This window comes from Martes martes (assembly GCF_963455335.1).
Source record: "Martes martes genome assembly, chromosome: 2".
Classification (NCBI taxonomy): domain Eukaryota; kingdom Metazoa; phylum Chordata; class Mammalia; order Carnivora; family Mustelidae; genus Martes; species Martes martes.
Window position 1 is genome coordinate 39,091,954 of NC_137889.1, and position 20,237 is coordinate 39,112,190.

General features: G+C 43.4%; 1 protein-coding gene across 12 annotated transcripts in view; it reads left to right on the forward strand.

The window, feature by feature from the left end:
- The window catches only part of CSGALNACT1 (chondroitin sulfate N-acetylgalactosaminyltransferase 1), a 335,010-nt gene that overhangs the window by 239,266 nt on the left and 75,507 nt on the right, over positions 1 to 20,237 (forward strand). For all 12 annotated transcript variants that reach the window (XM_080794800.1, XM_080794795.1, XM_080794796.1 and 9 more), the window contains one exon: positions 2,340 to 3,268. In XM_080794800.1, the coding sequence (XP_080650926.1) occupies positions 2,641 to 3,268 (628 nt within the window). In that variant the 5' untranslated portion in view covers positions 2,340 to 2,640. The remainder of the gene's footprint in view (positions 1 to 2,339; positions 3,269 to 20,237) is intronic.

The following is a 20,237-nucleotide window of genomic DNA, read 5'->3' on the forward strand; positions in this document are numbered from 1 at the left end:
GCCTCTTTGGTTGTAATTTTTATGGCTTTTTCTTAGTTCTTGTAAAGAGTCATTTCTTCCTAAGATCTGTTTTTTTCCTCCTTTTACATCCCGAAGAATGGAATATCAAGTAACTTTGAAATTTATACTAGTGAATTGCAAAAGCTGGATGAGATCTTGAAGAGCTTATGGAACAGAACAAAATAATTACAGTTTTAAATTTCTTTAGCCATCCATAGCTTTAATATACTGCTTCATTAAACAACATGATTTCAATTTATTATGCAAATGTAACAATTATTTCATTAAACAAAATCTGTTAGAAAGATCACACCCTTTGTTTCTGTGGCACAATAAGTAATGTTGAATGTTCCATTTTTGTTTTTGATTTGCTTATTTTGTCTTTAGTGACAACCCATTTAAAGTAAAAGTCTTTAAAATGGTAGAATAACGTGATAACATGTTTTCACTGGTAATTTAATACTTGGATATAATGAGTTCATCTGAGAGATTTCATTAAAAACAGCAAGGTGCCTGAATACCAAAGCTGAGATGTTTTTAATCACAGAATTATAGTAATTACGCAAATCCCAAGATTTTCATCAGACAGAACGGGCTTCCAGAGCTAAACATGCACTTTAAACTTAGCACTAATAACTATGTATTGTTCTAAATTATAGCAGAGAGACTCCTTGGGCTAAGGGGAATATTGGAATTGAATTTTTAAGGAAAATTGAGAAATAAACTATTTTGGTAATGGTATCTGTAAGAGGCACATCACCAGGATAATGGAAGACGATCTCTGTATGCTTTAGACATAGTAGGTGCATATCAGATAAAGTCAATGAGCCCATTATCGTTGACTATATTTTCAACATAGAGAGAATGCTAGAAGGAGCACCTCTTTCTTCTCCCAGGGGTCCTGAAGTTGCTAATTGACAGGAGTCCTCCTCCCAGTCAGTAAATGAGACAGCAGACCACTAGTAAGTGAGATGATTATTGGCCCAGAATCTGGATTTTCTGGATTGGATGAAGACTCTGAAAAGAACAATTTGGTTATTGTGGGAATTATTTAAAATGTCAAATTTTTATAAAATGGTCATGACATGGTACCCTCAGGGAGCTTGCTTTTAAGAGAAGTTATATAAAAAAGATGCTCCTAGGGGCGCTTGGGTGGCTCAGTGGTTTAAGCCTCTGCCTTCGGCTCGGGTCGTGATCCCAGCGTCCTGGGATCGAGCCCCACATCGGGCTCTCTGCTCAGCGGGGAGCCTGCTTCCTCCTCTCTCTCTGCCTGCCTCTCTGCCTACTTGTGATCTGTCTGTCAAATAAGTAAATAAAAAAAAAATTAAAAAATGATGCACCTAGGAAGATTTTATTAAAAAATCTCCCTAAACCAGAAATTTTGTTTGCTCTGTTTTCCATTTATCATTAATTCTTTCTGTTTTCTGGCTCAGAAGGGTAGGGGGAGACAAAGAAAGGGGAGTGAGTGGGAAGGGAGGACATTGAAGGAGCGTGCTCTGAGGTGTCCGTGATGGGTGGAGGAGGGAGGAAGGGAGCCTGGGGCAAATGAAGAAGACAGGTTAGGTTGACTTCTCGTGTGTTACAAGGGGTTTGGAGTTTGAATGAAAGGCTCTGCGATCCGTCTGGGTATTCCTGATGATCAGGCAGGACCCAGAAGACAGAGACATGCCTGGGATTGGAGTCCTGACAAGACAAGTATTTCTGGTCTCCGTTCTCCCAACCCATCCCTTTCTGTGGTAAACTCATCATCCCTGGTCTGCAAGTTCCAACTGCCTCTGGACTCCGCCTGATTATGTTATCGTCCGTGTGTGTTATTTGCATATTTGAAGCTCCAGGGGCTTCCCTCCTGTCTCATTAGAAAGTTCGAAGACCATTCTGAGTCAGGTCCCAGCCCTGCCCTCAGTGAGGGTGCACAGGTGAGCTCAAGTAAGCCTCCACTTTCGCATCCCTCACTGCTGGGCGGGCCTGGCTGGAGAAGCCCCTTCTTGAGGTTTTCTTTTTCCCTTCTAACCATCAAAATAATATGTGCCGTTGTGGAAAATTTATAAGATAGAGAAGAATGTAGAGAAGCCGGAAAGTCACCATTAATGCTTGCAGAGGAAATTCCCATTTTGCCATATTTCCTTCGACTCTTTTTCCTGTATCCTTTGTTTTTTATGTGCACAGCCCTGCACATACATATTGGTGTCCTGATTTAGAAACGGGTAACAGTATTTAATCCCCTGTCATAAGCATTTTCTGTAAGCCTCCCGAGAGGCCTATTGAATATCCGTTGCCACGGTGAACGTAAGGGTGTTACTGTCTTGATTAAGTGTCATTGCCGTTTGGTCTCTTCCCAGGTCCCTTCTTGTGGTCTGCTGCACCTCTGGAAGGCTATGATGGGAATGAATGTGGCCGCCTGGAGTTTTCACTGGACTGGTTGCTTCTGCCTAGAAGGTCATCCTTTCCAAGTAGGAAAACTGCTCCCCGGGGTGGTCGACTTCAAGGGACCAGACACACTGTAGAGAGAAATGGATGAAAGCAGCTTGGGGGGCTCCAGACGCGTGCTCCCCGCGGTCTAGTCCAGGGACGCCCTTCCGCGGGGCCCTGGCCTTCTGGAATGTGGCCGGCTGCGGCCGCATGGCTGATTCCTGAGTGACGATGCTTCGCCGGGGGCTGCTGGCCTGGATCTCTCGCGTGGTGGTTTTGCTTGTGCTCCTCTGCTGTGCCGTGTCCGTGCTCTACATGCTGGCCTGCACCCCGAAGGGGGACGAGGAGCAGCTGGGGCTGCCCCGGGCCAACGGCCCCACGGGGAAGGAGGGGTACCAGGCGGCCCTGCAGGAGTGGGAGGAGCAGCACCGCAACTACATCAGCAGTCTCAAGAGGCAGATTGCGCAGCTCAAGGAGGAACTGCAGGAGCGCAGCGAGCGGCTCAGGAGTGCGCAGTCTCACCCCAGCGACGCGGCAGGCCTGGGGCTGGAGCAGGGGCCCCCTGAGAAAACCCAGGCGGACCTGTTGGCCTTCCTGCACTCCCAGGTGGACAAGGCGGAGGTGCATGCCGGCGTCAAGCTGGCCACAGAGTACGCCGCAGTGCCTTTCGACAGTTTCACGCTGCAGAAGGTGTACCAGCTGGAGACCGGCCTGACTCGGCACCCCGAGGAGAAACCCGTGAGGAAGGACAAGCGGGATGAGCTGGTGGAAGCTGTGGAGTCGGCCTTGGAGACCCTGAACAGCCCTGTGGAGGGCAGCCCAAATCAGCGCCCGTACTCGGCCTCCGACTTCATAGAAGGTTGGCAAGTGTGAGAATGGGGGTGGGGAGGGGAAGGAAGGGCACCAGGGTCCAGGCACCCAGGCCAGTCCCTGCCGCAGCAGGCTGGCAGCTGGCTTTGGGCATGGCGGGTTGAAAGTGTTATGGGAGCGACCGCAAGAGTATATGGCATGGAGTTTTATTTCTCAGAAATATCCATTCTACTTACCTTCTCATGAAAATCACACTTATTGAGGGGTCAGGTTCATTGCTCCCTGGTAGGAGAAGGCAGTAGTTCTTGGTTTCATTAATTAAAAAAAAGAAAGAAAAGTAAACCAAACATAAACAAAAACCATTGAAACTCCAATGGAGGTTGATAGGCAGTTTTAACTGGTCTCTCCCCTGGGCCCTTCTCCTAGGGATCAGGCCTGGTTATCAGCCCACGAACACCAGAGCAGTTGCGAACATGTGGTCTGCGGCACTCATCATCTGCCAGACACTGTTGGAGGAACTGTATACTTACTGATTCCCTTTTCCTCCTTAATGACCCTATTAGGAGGATGAGGAAACTGAGGTTCAGGTTAATTGAGTAAATGACCTAAGGTCGCTCAGTTAGCGAGTGACAGAGCCAGGATTTGAACCTGTGAAGTCTGATTCTGGAGTCTACATCCTTAACCACTAGGTTACATTGTATGGGCTGGCAGATGGCATGAACACTAGCGAGATGAACAGCTCAGCTTCTTTGATGGGCACAGAAACTATTAGTTTGTGTTTGTGTCTAATTTTGGAAGAAAGTGGCCTCGTCCCATTCCTTGGAAGATGCATTAGTATCCTCTTACTGACTTTTCCCTTGTTCCTGGGGCAAAAATCAACTAATAATTTGGGAGTGGAAATAACGTTCGAGGGTAGCCAGCTCTTCCCCCTCTTTCTGGAGAGAATCTACTTCAACTTCCCAGACGTGTGGCTGCGTCCTTGTCACCCTGCTCCCAACTTCGGTTATATAACCACCCTCTCATCAGCCTACAGGCCAGACGGACTCAGTTTAGTCCTATCAAAAAGCTCTTGCCACCATTTATGCCTCTTCTCTTTGGACACTTCCCCATCTTACAATTTTTTTCCACTTTATATGTGAACCATACCTCATACAATTTTGGTAGAGAATTATTTTTCATATACCTTGAGCCAGGCAAAGAAATCTTTTACAAGATGAAACTTTTTGTTGTCGAGATTTGTTGTTGTTGTTGTTCCTCATTTATACGAGGTATTAAAGATGCCCAGCACATTGGCAGATCGCAACTGTAAGCACATGGTTAGCACTTAGGGAGAGCTCGAAATATGACGCTGCTGCATCCCATTTTTTTTTTATTAAATTTTTTATTTATTTTCAGCGTAACAGTATTCATTGTTTTTTCACCACACCCAGTGCTCCATGCAATCTGTGCCCTCCCTAATACCCACCACCTGGTTCCCCCAACCTCCCACCCCCTGCCCCTTCAAAACCCTCAGGTTGTTTTTCAGAGTCCATAGTCTCTCATGGTTCACCTCCCCTTCCAATTATGCTGCATCCCATTTTATTGCGCTTTGGAGTTTATGAAACCTTTCCACGTAGAGTATCTTAATAGCTGACCCACGAGGAAGGCCATTAAATATCCTTAAAAAACGAATCCTGGCTACCACTCACCCTGGATATGCTATGGGAATTGCCCCCACACAAAGCGATTTCAAAAGAACTTGATTACAAATCAAAGCCTGCAATTTGGAATGTCTGCCCTTATGATTTTTTTCATCTGCATTCATATTTGAAATCTGTCTGCTTTCCTGCGTAGAGTATCTTAGTACACCAGGCCTGTTGACCTCACTCAGCAGTGACACAGGCCTTTGGTGCCTGCGTTCCTTTGATCGGATATGTGGCTGGTTTTCTGTCAGAGATGCTGTTCTCCTAGCTACCCCCGGCTGCTTCCGTGTGCGGCCCACAGCCTCTGGTGGCAGGCAGATCCAGCCACACACTTTTTCCAGTGTTGGTGAAAATCTAGTCAGCTGTTTTCCTGGGATGACAACTGATGTGCTGAACCTGGAGCGAGTATGGGGATTCTTTGTGTTTCAAGAAATAATAATAAAAGCACATGAAATGCTTCCAGGTGATAATAGTTCCACAAAGCTTAAAGCTGACTGTGAGGCAGGTGGCATGATGACATGAACACAGGGAGCTGTGTGACTCTGACTAAGACCCTGAAGCCCCACGGAGACTCGGTTTCCTCATCTGTCCTCAGAGACTTGACTTAATGTCCTCCGAGGCCCTATCCCCCCACCCCACCCCTCTGCAAAAAGCAAAGCACAGCTTCAGCGTCTTTTCTCCTTATCTTTGCCAAGCAGCCATCCCGGAAGGGTACTCTGCCACCTGCTCTGCTGGGTGACCAGGACATGCCACCAACCCTTTGGGATCTTCCTCTACAAAAAGGAGAAATTCTGATAGATTATCATGTGTGGACTGACTGTGGCCACTTCCTCGGGTGGCATGAAGCTTGCAGAGGGAGAACACCACATCGATGATGATCTATTATCTATATTGATGTAGTTATTTTCTGTCTCTAAGACAGAGGGAACAGCACAAGCCTCTCTCTTCCCTTCCCTCGATGTTTTGTTGGCATCGATTTTTGCTTTGGCTTCTTACATAAGAGCATGATTTTTTCTTTTTTCTTTTTTCCAGCTATCTGGGAAAAGAAGTTAAAGTAGAAAAATGGGATCAAATCCTGTACTGTAGGATGCCTAAATGTTTATCTCCTCAAGTGAACAGAAAATCTTTGTGTTTGTGGTTTAGCTCTTCCTTCAGTATTTACCTCCAAGTGGCATAACTTTTGGCTTTGGTTTCCTATTTTTCAGTAGACTCTTGGACATAAATTTGACATGATTCCATGAGACAATTTCGCCTTCCAAATCATTCCTCTTTTACAATCCAAGTATCTGAGAACATGAATCTACATGAGGCATTTGTGTCTCCTGTCTCCATGGGGTTGCTTCTCTGCCGCCCTCCTCCAGCTTCTGCACCTTAGCGGTGGCCAGAGTGGGTCAGATACTAACAGAGTTGGTTTGGGGATGGGGGTGGACCCAAGCCATGATCCCCAAGAAAGTGAAGGTCTTGAGGGCACCTTGAGATGCATTTAAAGCTAGGGGCATAGAAATCGTTATAAGACCTTAGTAGCTCTTCTACCATAATTCCTGACCTATGCTCAATGACCAGCACCTCGTGCTTTCTGGGAGAGAAAACTAAGGCAAGAAGTGAAGACTGAATTTTAGACTTCCATTGTTTGTGTCTCACTATAACCTCTATAACCACAGGATGTCCTGTGACCCCTTTGCTAACACTGTTTTGGACAAGTCAAATCCATTTCCAGGTCCTGGGTACTTAGAGAGCAAGGGGCTTGGGGCCGTGAGGACAGGAAGCGGGTTCTTTCCTCAGCACACATTTCAGTGATATGCTACTTTGCCAGCAACTTTGTGACTGGGGGATTGAAAAGGGAAGGCAGGCATTTGGATGCATTTCTGGCCACTTCTGGGGATCTTGGTGCAGAAATAGGGGAGAGCTGGGGTGGGAGTGGGAGGGGGATTCTGCACAGTGGGTGGCTCTGACCTGTTTGGGGGTGTGGGGAGAGGGGCTGGCGGGTGGGACAGCAGAAGGACTTTAGGTCGTGAGTTGGGCCTTCGTTCTCAGCCAGCATCTCCAGGGCAGTGAGGATGTTAGAGCCTATGACCATATCTCACCCTACTGTGCGCTGGAGTGATCTTGTTGGCTCCCTTCTAAGTTCTGAGTAGGACTGCAGAATACTGGGTTCCTCTGTCACTCACCCTGTCCCTTCTATCCCACATCCTACCTCAGATCTCCTCCGCCTTTGTTTGCTGATGCTTTAAGGTCCTTTAAGGAGGGAGAAATGCTTTTTATTCTGAAATCAGAGATAGAAGGCTTAAGTGCATGTAAATGGTTTGAAGCTACCCTTTGAAGAGGGAATTCTCCCTGTGGTGATGGTGGGAGAGAAGGTGTCCCAGCCTAGAACTCAGCTGGTGGGCAGGAGTCCAGCTCTCCACCAGGGCAAGTGGGAGAGCCCCAACGTAGAGTGAATGCTCTGCTGTTGTAGAATATTTTGAAATTCTCAATAATTTTGAAACGGGGGACCTTACATTTTCATTTGCTGCGGAGACCTACAAACTAGGTAGTAAGTCTCACCTCCAAGGCTGAGAGGACAGGAGGGAAAGGTGAAGGGGGAGGGTGGCGGAATGAGGGGGTGAGATGTGCAGTCCGGCGCCTTTGCTGAGGGTCAGCTCGGTCAACCTTCGGTGTGCTGAGACTAATGGAACCTGTGTTTGACATACATCCTGTGGGTACAGGGTATTTTGTCACAGCACTGCAGAAGCTGGCAAGTCTGCCTTTTTGGTGTATTTTCATTGTGCTTGTGCAAAGCGGTTTTGTTCCCAGGGGATTTTTTCAAAAATTGAGGTTGTCACTGTTCTCCTGCCTTGTTTCCTGTTAAGAACAGGCTACAAGGGCACTTGTGAAAGTGGGGGATGTCTAGGATGGACAACTTGGCTTTAGCCGGAGAGGGTGCAAAGGCTCAGTGAAGAGAGGGTCTGAATAGGGGCTTCACACAAAGTGGAAGGATGAGGGGGGTGACGGGGACGGGGAGACCCAGGCTGGAGCCCTTTCACAGGAACGTGTGGCCACGGCTGTTGCTCAGACTTTGGCCTGGTCAGCCCCTTCGGGAAGGAAGCGGTGTTTGCACAAAGGAGCTGTAGTTTTTGTTGTTTGTTTGTTTGTTTGTTTGTTGTTGTTGTTTTTAACCAGACCTCTAGTTTATCCCCTGTTAGAGTCTCTGGTGAGGTCTTGCACCAAGGCAGAATCAACATGCATGGACAGGACCCCTGTTATTTGCGTAGGATGTCCCCACCTGTTTTGGGGGTTGGGAAAGGAGGCTAGTGCTAGGTCTCAGGCTTGAAGGACCTGATTATGTACACGGGCAGACACAACTCTGGGTGACTGAGGGTTCAGTGGGGGGTACTTTTCATGCTGTGGGCTTCGGAATTGGTGGCCGGGTGCAAGCCAGTTGGTCAGGGAAGATGTCAGAGGAGGCTGGACCTGAGCTGGTCTCTAAAGCTGAGAAGGGGTTCCTGGAGAGGGAAGGAGGCAGCAAGGACAGGGGTACCAGAAAGCCGACTGCCTCCAGAATAGGACTGGACTATAGGCTTAGCATGGAGACCAGCCTGGTCAGCGTGCAGGATCTGAGAATCACTAGGAGTGGACTTCACAAGGGCCCTGAGGGCTGAGCCTAGGAGTTTAGCTCAGCAAGGATCATCTGGATCTGGAGTCAGGAGGTCAGTCCGTCCCAGGAGTCAGTGAGCTCAGCTCTTGGGTCTCAAAGAGCCCTCCTCCTCCTTCTGCTTGCAGTGGTTCCCAAGTGCTCAGACAATTCAATGTCTTGGAGGTCCTGTGGTCAGAGATGGGGATTGCCATGGCTTATCCCAGGTTCTTCCGTCTGTGCGCTGGGCGTTTTCTGACAGTTCACACACATCGGTTTATTTAATCCCCTCTTCCACCAGACAGGTAGACATGCTCATTATCTCTGTCTCCCATCAAGGTCACCCCTCTGGTGGGTGTCAGGGCCAAGAATCCAGTGCTTCCTGTCTTGGCTCCCCACCGTGCCACGTCTCACCGCTGATGGTCTCTGACCCAACGTACACCCGCCTTAGGTCCCGGAATGAGGTGGGGACACCTTTTAAAAACACGTCCAAAGGTGTGCAGATACCCTTGTGGGGAGGTCCTACACTAGTGAGTTCCATAAGATTGGGAAGAAGTTTTAACAGGAAGAGAGGAAAAACATGAGCTCCTGGCAAGAGAGGCAGACGGAGACACAGGAAGAAGCTGCCAAAGACAAATCCTTCACCCAGCTGAGGGCAGAACTGACAGCGTCTAGGAGCCTTTAGCCCAAAAAGCTTTATTTAAACTGCTCAGACATGCGTTTCTTCTCAGAATCATTACAGCTTTATGGAAAAGGGTTTGAGAGAGGAGTGAATATTCAATTCAAAACAGCTAGCTGAAAGCTGTTGAGCTGTATCGACATGCTTGTCTGTTCTTTAAAAGACAGGGTTTACTTTTTTTTTTTTTTTTTTTAAAAGATTATTTATTTATTTGAGAGAGAAAGAGAGTGAGTGAGCAGGGGGAGGTGCGGGGGTGGGGGGAAGGAGAGAGAATCTCCAGCATAGTCCCTGCAGAGCAGGGAGCCTGACACGGGGCTTGATCCCGGGTCCCCCAGATCATGACCTGAGCTGAAATCAAGGGTGGGACACTTAAACTGACTGAGCCACCCAGGTGCCTTTGCCTTTTTATTACTGTCTCCAACACATATTGCCTTACCTAGGTAGTCTTGGAGGACTCCACAATGTGATCCCAGCTTATCTTTTCAACTTCACTTCCTCCTGCTCCCTCCTGCCCTTCTCACCCTGCCCCGGGGATCCTTATTCTCTTGCGCCTGCCCTTACACAGCTTCCCCGTGCCTGTTACTTCACCAGAAAGACCCGGGCTCCCAACCTCTCCACCCAGTGTCCCTCATCCCGTAAGATGTTCTTCTCTGAAACCTGCTCTCATTTCTTTCGGCTGAAGTTCCTGCTCATTCTGCCCCACATGGCGTCCTGCGTGTGCCCTCTCCATCCGGTTTTATAGCTCTTCCTTTAGACTCAGCCCATCTTCACTGGCAACTTTTAGCAACAGTTGCAGCTGCCAGAGCAGTCTTTACTGTTAGAGAGCCAGCTGCAGGAGCCTAAAAGTCTGACTCCACCGAGATCCAACCCCATCCCCTCCCTGCATGCACGGTGGGGCGTGGGGAGGTAGACCTGGCCTCCTGACTCTCTTTTCCCCCTTATGTGCAGTGAACCCCCAGAGGGCCGGAACCACACCCCATTCAGCTTTCAGCTCCCATCTAGTTGTAGACACTTCACAATTAGTATGTATCAGAGAAATTGCTTTAAACCTTTTGGAATACATGTGTATTTAAAATCCTAGGTACGCAGGGCACCTGGGTGGCTCACTCCGTTAAGCATCTGCCTTCTGCTTGGGGCATGATCCCAGGGTCCCCCATCCTGCTTCCTGCTCTGCAGGGAGTCTGCTTCTCCCTCTGCCCCTCCTCCCACTCGTTCTCTCAATCTCTCTTTCTCTCCTTCTCTGGGTCTCAAATAAATAAATAAAATCTTTAAAAAAAAATCATCACCTTACAAACCTCCTCTCCACTTGAAGTTCCATTGTAAATTAGGTGTTTGGATTAGAGGATATTTTCCATAGAAGTAATACTGTAAATACTACTTGGGTTCCTTGGACAGACCATAAATCTGATTTAAACTCCCAAGTTCAAAGAAACTCGTGCTTGCCAGAGGGGAGGTTGGTGTGTGTGTGTGTTTCGGGTCGGGGGGCGTGGTGGTGGGGAAATCAGTAAAGGGGAGTGGGAGGTACAGGCTTCCAGTTATGGAATGAGTAAGTCCTGGGGATGAAAGGTATGGCATAGGGAATATCATCAATGCTATTTTAATAGCATTGTATGGTGACAGATGGGAGCCACACTTGTGAGGGTAGGATAATGTATAGACTTGTCGAATCACTATGATGTACACCTGAAACTAACATAACATTTCATGTCTATTATACTTCAATAAGAAAAGGGGTGTAACCCTCCCCCAATTTTTAAAATAAGTTAGTAACAGCAAAACAAAAGCTAAATAAACATTCTGTTCTAGGCATTACAAGTACGTTCTCAATGTAGTACCCGACCATAAAGCCATTTTCAAAACCTTTTATTTTGAAATATTTTAGAATTACCAGAGAGTTGCAAAAATAGCACAGGGTTCTGCTATATACCCTTTCCCCAGCTTCCCGTAATGTCAACATTTTATACAACCATGGTACAATTATCAAAATGAGGAAGGTAACATTGGTACAGAACTATTAGCTAAATTATTCCTGGGTTTTGTTTTGTTTTTGTATTTCTCCTACTTGGTGTTCTCTGAGTTTCTTAGATCTGTGGTTTGGTGTCTGTCATTCATTTTGGAAAATTCTGAGCCAGTAGTTCTTCAGGTATTTCTTCAAATATGTCTTCTCTCCTCTGGAATTCCAGTTATGTATATGTCACACTGCTTGACATTGTCTCACAGCTCTTGGATGTTCTGTTCCTTTGTTTTCACTTTTTTACTCTTTGCGTTTCAGTTTGGGTAACTTTTAGTGACCTACCTCCAGTTAACTGACTCTTCCCTCAGCAGAGAGAGGGTTACTCATGAGCCCACCATCCCAAGCATTCTTTATCTCTATTACCGTATTTTTAAATTTCTGGAGCTTCCATCTCCCTGCTTAAATGACCTGATTGCCCATGTTGTCCACTTTTTCTGCTAGAGCCTTTAATATATTGGTCATAACTATTTTAAATTCCTCGTCAGAGGATTCCAGCATCTCTGTCCTGAGTCTGGTTCTGATGATCACTTTTGTGTCTTGGATTTTTTTCCTGCCTCATAATTTTTGGTGAAAGCCAGACATCTTGTGTAGCTCATAGAGACTGAGGTGGTGTTTATCCCTGGAGATGGCACACTTCTTCTCCTAGGTCTTGTGTGTGTGTGTGTGTGTGTGTGTGTGTGTGTGTGTGTGTGTGTCTAGTCAGCAGTGGGGCTGGGTTTGAGGTTTGTTGTTGCTATGGTTACCCTCAGAGCACCACAGTTTTTAAATTCCTCTTGTGATACCTTGTGTTTAAAGTGGAGGTTTCTTCCTCCTCCCAGCCCTGCAATTTAGGTCTTCTCTTCTCGCCTCAGAGAAGGTCTTCTGGTACTTCTCTCCTGTCCCTCTCAGAAGTTCTGTTACTTGTTATTCAGGCCTGTAGGCTTCACCCTGAAGGAGAGTGGGGAAGTCCCTAGTGGTCCACTGTGTCACTAGGTTTCACGGTGTTCTGATCTGCCTCCAGCAATAAGGCTTTTGTACTTCTCCCTTCCCCTAGTTGCAGTGAGTTTCACCAGTTCCTTGAGGGTAAGAATGTTCTTTGCCTAAGCTTTTTGTTCCTGGGAGAGGAGGCAGGAGAGACTGGAACAGGAAGGATTTCTTGCCCTCTCGCACATGGCTGCTGTCCTCTCCCCTGGCCCGAACCACATAGGTGTTTTTTTTTTTCTTTTTTAAAATTGAAGTGTAATTGACATACGATATCCTATTAGTTTCAGGTGCACATACATTACAAAATGATCCCCATCTGTCACCATACAAGTTATTACAGTATTATTGTCTGTATTCTCTATTCTCTGTGTTACATCCCTGTGATTTAATTTACTTTATAATTGGAAGTTTATAACTTTTAATCCCCGTCATCTATTTTGCTCCCCTCTGTCTTCTGGGAGCCAACAGTTTGTTTCCTATGTCAATGAATATTTCTGTTTTGTTTGTTTATTTGTCTAGTTTTTCAGATTCCACATATAAGTGAAATTGCATGGTATTTATCCTTTCTCTGTTTGACATTTCATTTAGCATCATACCCTCTGGGTCCATCCGTATTGTCAAAATCAGCAAGATTTCATTCTCTCCGTATATCTATCTATTTGTATGATTTTCTTTATCCATTCACCTACTGATAGACACTTAGGTTGCTTCCATATCTCGGCTCTTGTAAATAATGTTGCTGTGAACATGGGGGTATATGTACCTCTTTGACTGGTGGTTTCATTTCCTTCATTTCATCTCCTTCAATTCAGGATTGCTGGATTGGATGGCAGTTCTATTTTTAATTCTCTGGGGAGTCTTCATACTGTTTTCCATAGTGGCTGCACTCATTTATGTTCCTACCAGCAGAGTACCAGGGTTCCCTTTTCTTGTCATCCTCACCAACAACACTTATTTTTGTTTTTTTGATAATTGCCGGTCTGGCAATATCTCATTTTGGTTTTAATTTGCATTTCCCTGATGATGGGTGCTACTGAAAATCTTTTCATGGGCCTAATGGCCATCTGCATATCTTTATTTTATTTTAGTTATTATTATTATGTCTTTGGAAAAGTATCTGTCAGGTTCTCTGCCTATTGTTTAATCAGAATTTTTGGTTTTTGATAGTAAATTGTGTGAATTATTTATATATTTTGCATATTACTTCTTATTAGATGTATGATTTGCAAATATCCTCTCCCATTTAGTAGGTTGCCTTTTTGTTTTGTTGGTGGTTTTCCTTCACTGTACAAAACCTTTTTGGTTGATATCATCACATTTGTAGCTTTTGTCATACTTACCTGAGAAAACTGGTCCAAAAAAATTATTGCTTGAGGCTAACGTCAAAGAGTTTACTGCCTGTGTTTTCTTCGAGAAGTTTCATGGTTTCAGGTTTTACATTCAGGTCTTTAATCTGTTTTGAATTTATTTTTGTACAGGGTATATGATAATGGTCCAGTTTCATTCTTCTGCGTGTAGATGTCCAGTTTTTCCAACACCAGTTATTTATTGAAGAGACTGTCTTTTCCACATTGTATATTCTTGCCTCCTTTGTCATAGTTTAATTGGCCATATAATTGTAGGTTTATTTCTGGGTTCTCTATTCTGTTCCATTGATCTATGTGTCTGTTTTTGTGCCAGTACCATACTGTTTTGATTACTATAAATTTGTAGTATAGTTTGTAGTCAGGAACTGTGATGCTTCCGGCTTTGTTCTTCTTTCTCAAGATTGCTTTGGTGGTTGGGGTCTTTCATGGTTCCATACAGAGTTTAGAATTATTTATTCTGGTTCTGTGAAAAATGCTATTGGTATTTTAATGGAGATTACATTGAATCAGTAGATTTCTTTGGGTAGTATGGACATTTTAACATTAATTCTTCCAATCTATGAATATGAGATGTATTTCTATTTATTTGTGTCATCTTTAATTTCTTTCATCACTGTCTTTTAGTTTTCAGAGTGCAGGTTTTTCACCTCATTGGTTACATTTATTCCTAAGTATTTCATTCTTTTTAATGCCATTGTATATGAGATTGTTTTCTTAATTTCTCTTTCTGAAAGCTCCTTATTAATGTCTATAAATGCAACTGATCTTTCTGAAAGCTCCTCCTGTTCTTAATTTCTCTTTCTGAAAGCAACTGATTTATGTATGTTAAATTTGTAACCTGTAACTTTACTGAGTTCATTTATTAGTTCTAATAGTTTTTTTGGTGGAGTCTTTAGAGTTTTCTATATGAAGAATCTTGTCACCTGCAAATAGTGACAATTTTATTTCTTCCTTTCCAATTTGGTTGTCTTTAATCAATCGTTCTTTCTTTCCCCCTTTTTATATTTTTCTTGCCTAATTGCTATTGCTAGGACTTCCAGTGTGATATTGAAAAAAGTGGTGAGAGTAGTTTTCTTTGTCTTTGTCCTGGTCTTAGAAGAAAAGCTTTCCATTTTTTACCGTTGAGTATGATGTTAGCTATGAGTTTGTCATGTATGGTCTTTCTTATGTTGAAGTACGTTCCTTTTATACCTATTTTACTGAGAGTTATTTTTCATAAGTGGATGTTGATTTTTGTCAGATTTTTTTTGCATCTGTTGAGATGATCATATGATTTTTATCCTTCATTTTCTCAATGCAGTATATCATGTTGATTGATTTGCAGATATTGAATCTTCCCTAGACTAAATCCTACTTGACCATGGTGTATGATCCTTTTAATGTATTATTGAATTTGCTAGTATTTTGTTGCAGATTTTTGCATCTATGTTCATTAAGGATATTGGCTTGTAATTTTCTTTTTTTTAAATGATGTTCTTGTTTGGTTTTGGAATCAGAATATTGCTGGCCTCACAAAATGAGTTTGGAAGCATTCCTTACTCTTCTTTTTTTTTTTTTTTTTGAATAATTTGAGATGGATAGGTACTAATTCTTCTTTATATGTTTGGTATAATCCATTTGTGAAGCCATCTGGTCCTGGACTTGTGTTTTTAGTGAGTTTTTAAATTACTGATTCAGTTTCATTACTTGTAATTGGTCTATTCAGATTTTCTATTTCTTTGTGATTCAGTCTTGGGAGGTTGTGTGTTTCTAGGAATTTATCCATTTTTTTTTCTAGGTTTTTCAGTTTGTTGGCATATTTCAATTTGTTGGTGGTGGTCTCTCATGATCCTTTGTATTTCTGTGGGGTCGACTGTAACCTTCTCTTTCATTTCTGACTTTATTTATTTGGGCTCTCTATCTGTTTATCTTTATGAGTCTGACTAGATATTTATTAATTTTATCATTACGAATAACCGGCTTTTAGTTTCGTTGATGTTTTCTCTTGCTTTTTAGACTCTCTTTCACTTATTTCTGCTCTGATACTTATTACATCTTTCTACTAACCTTGTGCTTTGTTTATGCTTCATATGAATACTTCAAGCCTTTACGATTTTTCTTTGGTTACTTAATGAAGTTCCTGGAGAAAAAGCCTGTAAGAGAGTACAGAGTTCTCTACTTTTTTGAACCCCGGGAGCTTCCCTTTTTGCCAGCCTGCTCTTAGCCTCCATCATTCTGTTAATTACTTCTTACCAGTGTCCAGTTGCATATATCCCAATAAATGAGTGCTCAGGTCTCTTTTCTATCTGTGGGCTACTGCCTCTCCTCAGATTTTAAGCCAGCTCTTTGTTCTGTGGACTTTGCTCTCCACTAAGTCAAAAGAAGTGATGCTTCTCCAAACTCATTGTATACTGGAGTGGAAACAGAAATGTGAAACCACTTCTTAAAATAATAATTTAAAAGCTACTGATTATTTTGTCTACTTCTGTTTCCCTATTAATCAATAATCTCTTCTCAAATGTAGTTTCAACCATCATACACAATAGAACAGTTTAAAAGAACTTAATTATATTGATTTTACTGAATAAGGATGCTGTGGTAATATTCCAAATCTGGAAGTCTGAATGAAAACCTCAAATTCCATGATCTCTTTTCTGTGACCGACAATCAAAGGAATGGCATTGTTAAATAAAATCCTATCTTGTACTATAACTCCATTCTTTATTTGAATTTAAATATTAAATGTTGAGCACTTGGGTTTTTTTCTCCACTGTTGTATTATCTTATGAAGTAAAATTATTCTTATTGTGACAATTTATAATTTACAAATACACTTCCCAAAATTGGTGGTGTTGAGCCATCCCTATCTTCTTCATTGCCAGAATCTGGGATTATTATTTTCCATCTATGTCTTCCTTTCCCCTTCTAGGATCCCTATTATCCTCATGCCAATGTTGATATCAGTCCTAAGTCAACCGGATTGGAGGAGTTAAAAGGGTAGTAGAGGGAAAGGAAAACGTAATTATATTGTTCCCAACTTAAATATCCACCTTTTTGCTGAAGTTCCCATCTTCCCTCCCCACAGGCCTGGAGACATACACAAACCCTCAGTTAGGGAATAAGCCAAGACTTTAAAACCCCAGGAGGCTATTCTTTACCTCTGAACCCTGTCATGATCCTTTCTCTGGGGGCTTAATCCCAGGCAGTCACCTCTGCTTCCTTGCTTTCCTGCACCTGTCCTCCTGATCTGGAGCTTGTGCCCTAACCCACCATCAGCAGTGCCTTTGAGTTCCCTCATCTCCAGTCCCCCACCTGTCCTATTCAAAATGTTTTTCTACATTTTGAAATCTAAATGTGAACGGAATTCACAGTTACACGCTTGGGTTGATTTATATAGCACGACAAATGTTGTATCACAGGCACATAATGGGTTAAAGAGGTTTCTGTGAGCTGGTGTGAGGACTTCACCACAACAGATCATATTGTTTCTGTGCCTTCTGAGTGACTTACAAATACACTTTGAACATAACCGGTTTGTAAACAGATTACCCCCTGTATTTCCTTTCCATTGTGAATATTGCTGCCAGTGACAGCCAGTGTTTTTCTTGCACTGCAAGTCAGAGTCTCTCTGATTTAGCGAAGAAAAGGGAGCATATGGATGGCAGGGATGAGACTATTTTGACTGTAAGCAAGAGACGGGGGTCTGTGAAGTGTCTTTCCTTTCTCCATCTGTTTCCATTGAGGCTGCTGATCAGAAGTCAGTGTCCACAGAGAGATATGGTCTTGTTCTTCTTCAGTGTGAAAGGTCTGCTAAGCCTTCTGCCTAGATGACTTTACTCTGATTATAGGACCTGAAGGAGCTGAGGTGGGAGAGAGGTAAACACCAACGAAAATGTTTCCATCGTGGAAATGCTTGCCTAAATCCTACGTGATTCTCTGCCCTCAGCCTCCTGTTTTTACTGAGGACACAGATGAAGGGAAGGACCTTTCCAGCCTTGGAGGGTTCCATTGGATTCCATTATCAACGGGTATGGAAAATGCAATTCTGAGAGATGGCTTCATCTGAAGATGTTTATAGGGAAGATACTGATGGTAGAGAACAGAGCCAAGAAGAAATTAAATTGCAAGAGGAGGCAATTAGGTCAAGCACTACTTAAAACTTCACAGCTTGTTAAATGTAGGAACAGATGGGTAATGGGAGACAGTGGATTTATGCTTTGAGATTTTTAAAGACTTGGTTATTCAGTGGTCTTTTCATTCATTGGTTATGCCCTATGCATGAGATATTGTCAGTGCTGTGCATAGATGAAGTTACGCACAGAGTCCCTGCCCCCTCAAAAGCCCAGGGCCCAGTGTGAGGGATACCCATGTACACAGATGACAGCAGCGTCACACCTTAAACAAGTGATACAGGGGAGAGGAAATTAGCCATAGGTTGGCACGGTCAGAAGTCATCAAAGGAAAGGCTGCCCTTAAATAGGGTTTTGAAAGATAAGTAAGAATCAGTTTACGTGGGTATGTGCTGTAGGGAGGAAAGAGTTTTAGGCATCAGGAGTAAGTAACATGCTCAAAACATGGATGCAAGTAAGGGTTGGTGGATTCAGGGAATCCGATAATGCTGGAGAATTAAGCAGAAGCATAATAGGTCTGGGTGGTAGGAGAGGTCGTGGTGAGAAGATAGCCCTGAAGAATTAGGCAGGGCCTCAGTTATCAAGGCTTTTCTACACTGAGGGTTTATAGTTTACCCTACAGGGCAGATGGCACTATTGGCTTTTAAATTGTGTGTACATTTATTTTTTGGCTGGGTTGTGATAGCAGTTTGGAGGGTATGTTTGAGTGGGTTAAGAGTAGAGTCAGGTTTGGAAAATAGATTGGTAGTTCCTCAAAATATTAAACATAGAGTAACTATAAACCCAACAGTTCTACTTCTAGTTATAGGCCCAAGAGAAATGAGAACTTACATTCACACAAAAAGTTGTCCACAAATGTTCATAGTAGCCAAATGGTAGAAACAACCCAAATGTCCATCAGTGAATGGATTGATAAACAAAATAGGATTATCCATACAACAGAAAAGTATTCTCTGTAGAATGAAAAGAAGTCCTGATACATGTTACAACGTGGATGTCCTTTGAAAACATTTTAAGTGAAAGAATCCAGATGCAAAAGATGACATACTGTATAATCCTATTTATGTGAAATGTCCAGAGCAGGTTAATCTATGGAGACAAAAGGTAGATTATTGGTTGCCTAGAATCTGGGTGGGTGGGGATGAGGAGTGCCTTCTAAGAGCTACAGGGTTTCTCTTTTAGGGAGATGAAATGCTCTAAAATTAGATTGTGTTGGTGGTTGCACAACTCTGTGAATATAGTAAAAAAAACTCACTTGGATACTTTAAATGGCGTATTGTTTGGCATGTGAACTATATTTCAATAAAGCCACTTATAAATAAATAAAAATAAATATAACACGTTCTGTGTCCTAAAAAAAAAAAAAATAGCAAAGGCTGGCTGACTAATGAGAAGGCTCTAAAATTAACTGAGGGGACGAGGGTTCCTGGACTGAGGCTGCTGCAGGGGTAGGAGGGTGGGAGGAATCCTCAGGATACCCAGGAGAAGGCAATTCTATAGGCTTAATCATAGCATCCTAGGCTTTTCCATAGATCTTCCTTAAGAGTGTTTGATGAATAAGCTACTATGAACGTATTTATTTTTACCACGGCTTTTTCAAAAAAAGATTTAAGGCAGCTAAAGTATTTATTGATGTCAAAGCTCTTTCTTATGTATGTCAGTGCTAAATTATATCCTTCTTATACAAAACACAAATATGGGCAGACACTGGGCAGGGGAGGTAGGGCAGAGGCTGACAGAAGGAAGACACAAATACGAAAAACCTCTGTCAATGGATTGTCTTGAAAATGAATTTCCAATTTGTCAGCAGTCTTCAAAACATGTTATCATTGGTTGGAAGCTAAACATTAAAGCATATTAAATGAAAGCATGGACGCCATCGCTGGGTGGGTGCCTGTCAGCAGGGAGGCCCAGGAGCCGGATTGGCAGGATGGAACAGCTAGACCAAAACACAGCTGGGCCTCCAGCCGGTGTTGAAGTGGAAGACGCCATTATCGAGAAAGCCTTTAGGGCAAAACCAAGTCAGACAGAGGCCTCGGGCCTGACACAGGCAAGGCTTGGCCCTAGTTGGCGGGCCGCCCCAAGCAGGGTACATGGCACAAGATTCAAGGGGCTGGACACAGAGAGAAGTTTGGGGTTCCACTGCATGCCAAGAAACAGTCCAGAAATGTAGGCCAAATCAGGAGATCAGGAGGAGTGTGCTGGAACCTGAAGAGGCTAGTGAGTGTACCACCCTCGGATGATTATTCAGCAAACATTTATTGAATGTCTGCCACATGTCAGACATAGCTCAGGGGTATGTTGGTTGATCTCAGGATGAGGGCTGTGCGCTTCTCTGAAAAGGAGCCTTCATGGTTCTCATGTAGATAATATTCTGTTACTTAAATCCTATACATTTCTAGACATTTTCTAAGGGATTCTCACTATTTACTGATGTTCCTATAAGACTATAGTTTAAACACGTTATTCATTTTCAAGTTCATGGCTGAACCTCTTTGAATTATGAATATGTTTATGGTCAATAAGCAAATAGAATTTATTAATAGTACAGAGTGTTCTTTGGCCTTCCTTCCATGTTTAATGAAATCATTAAT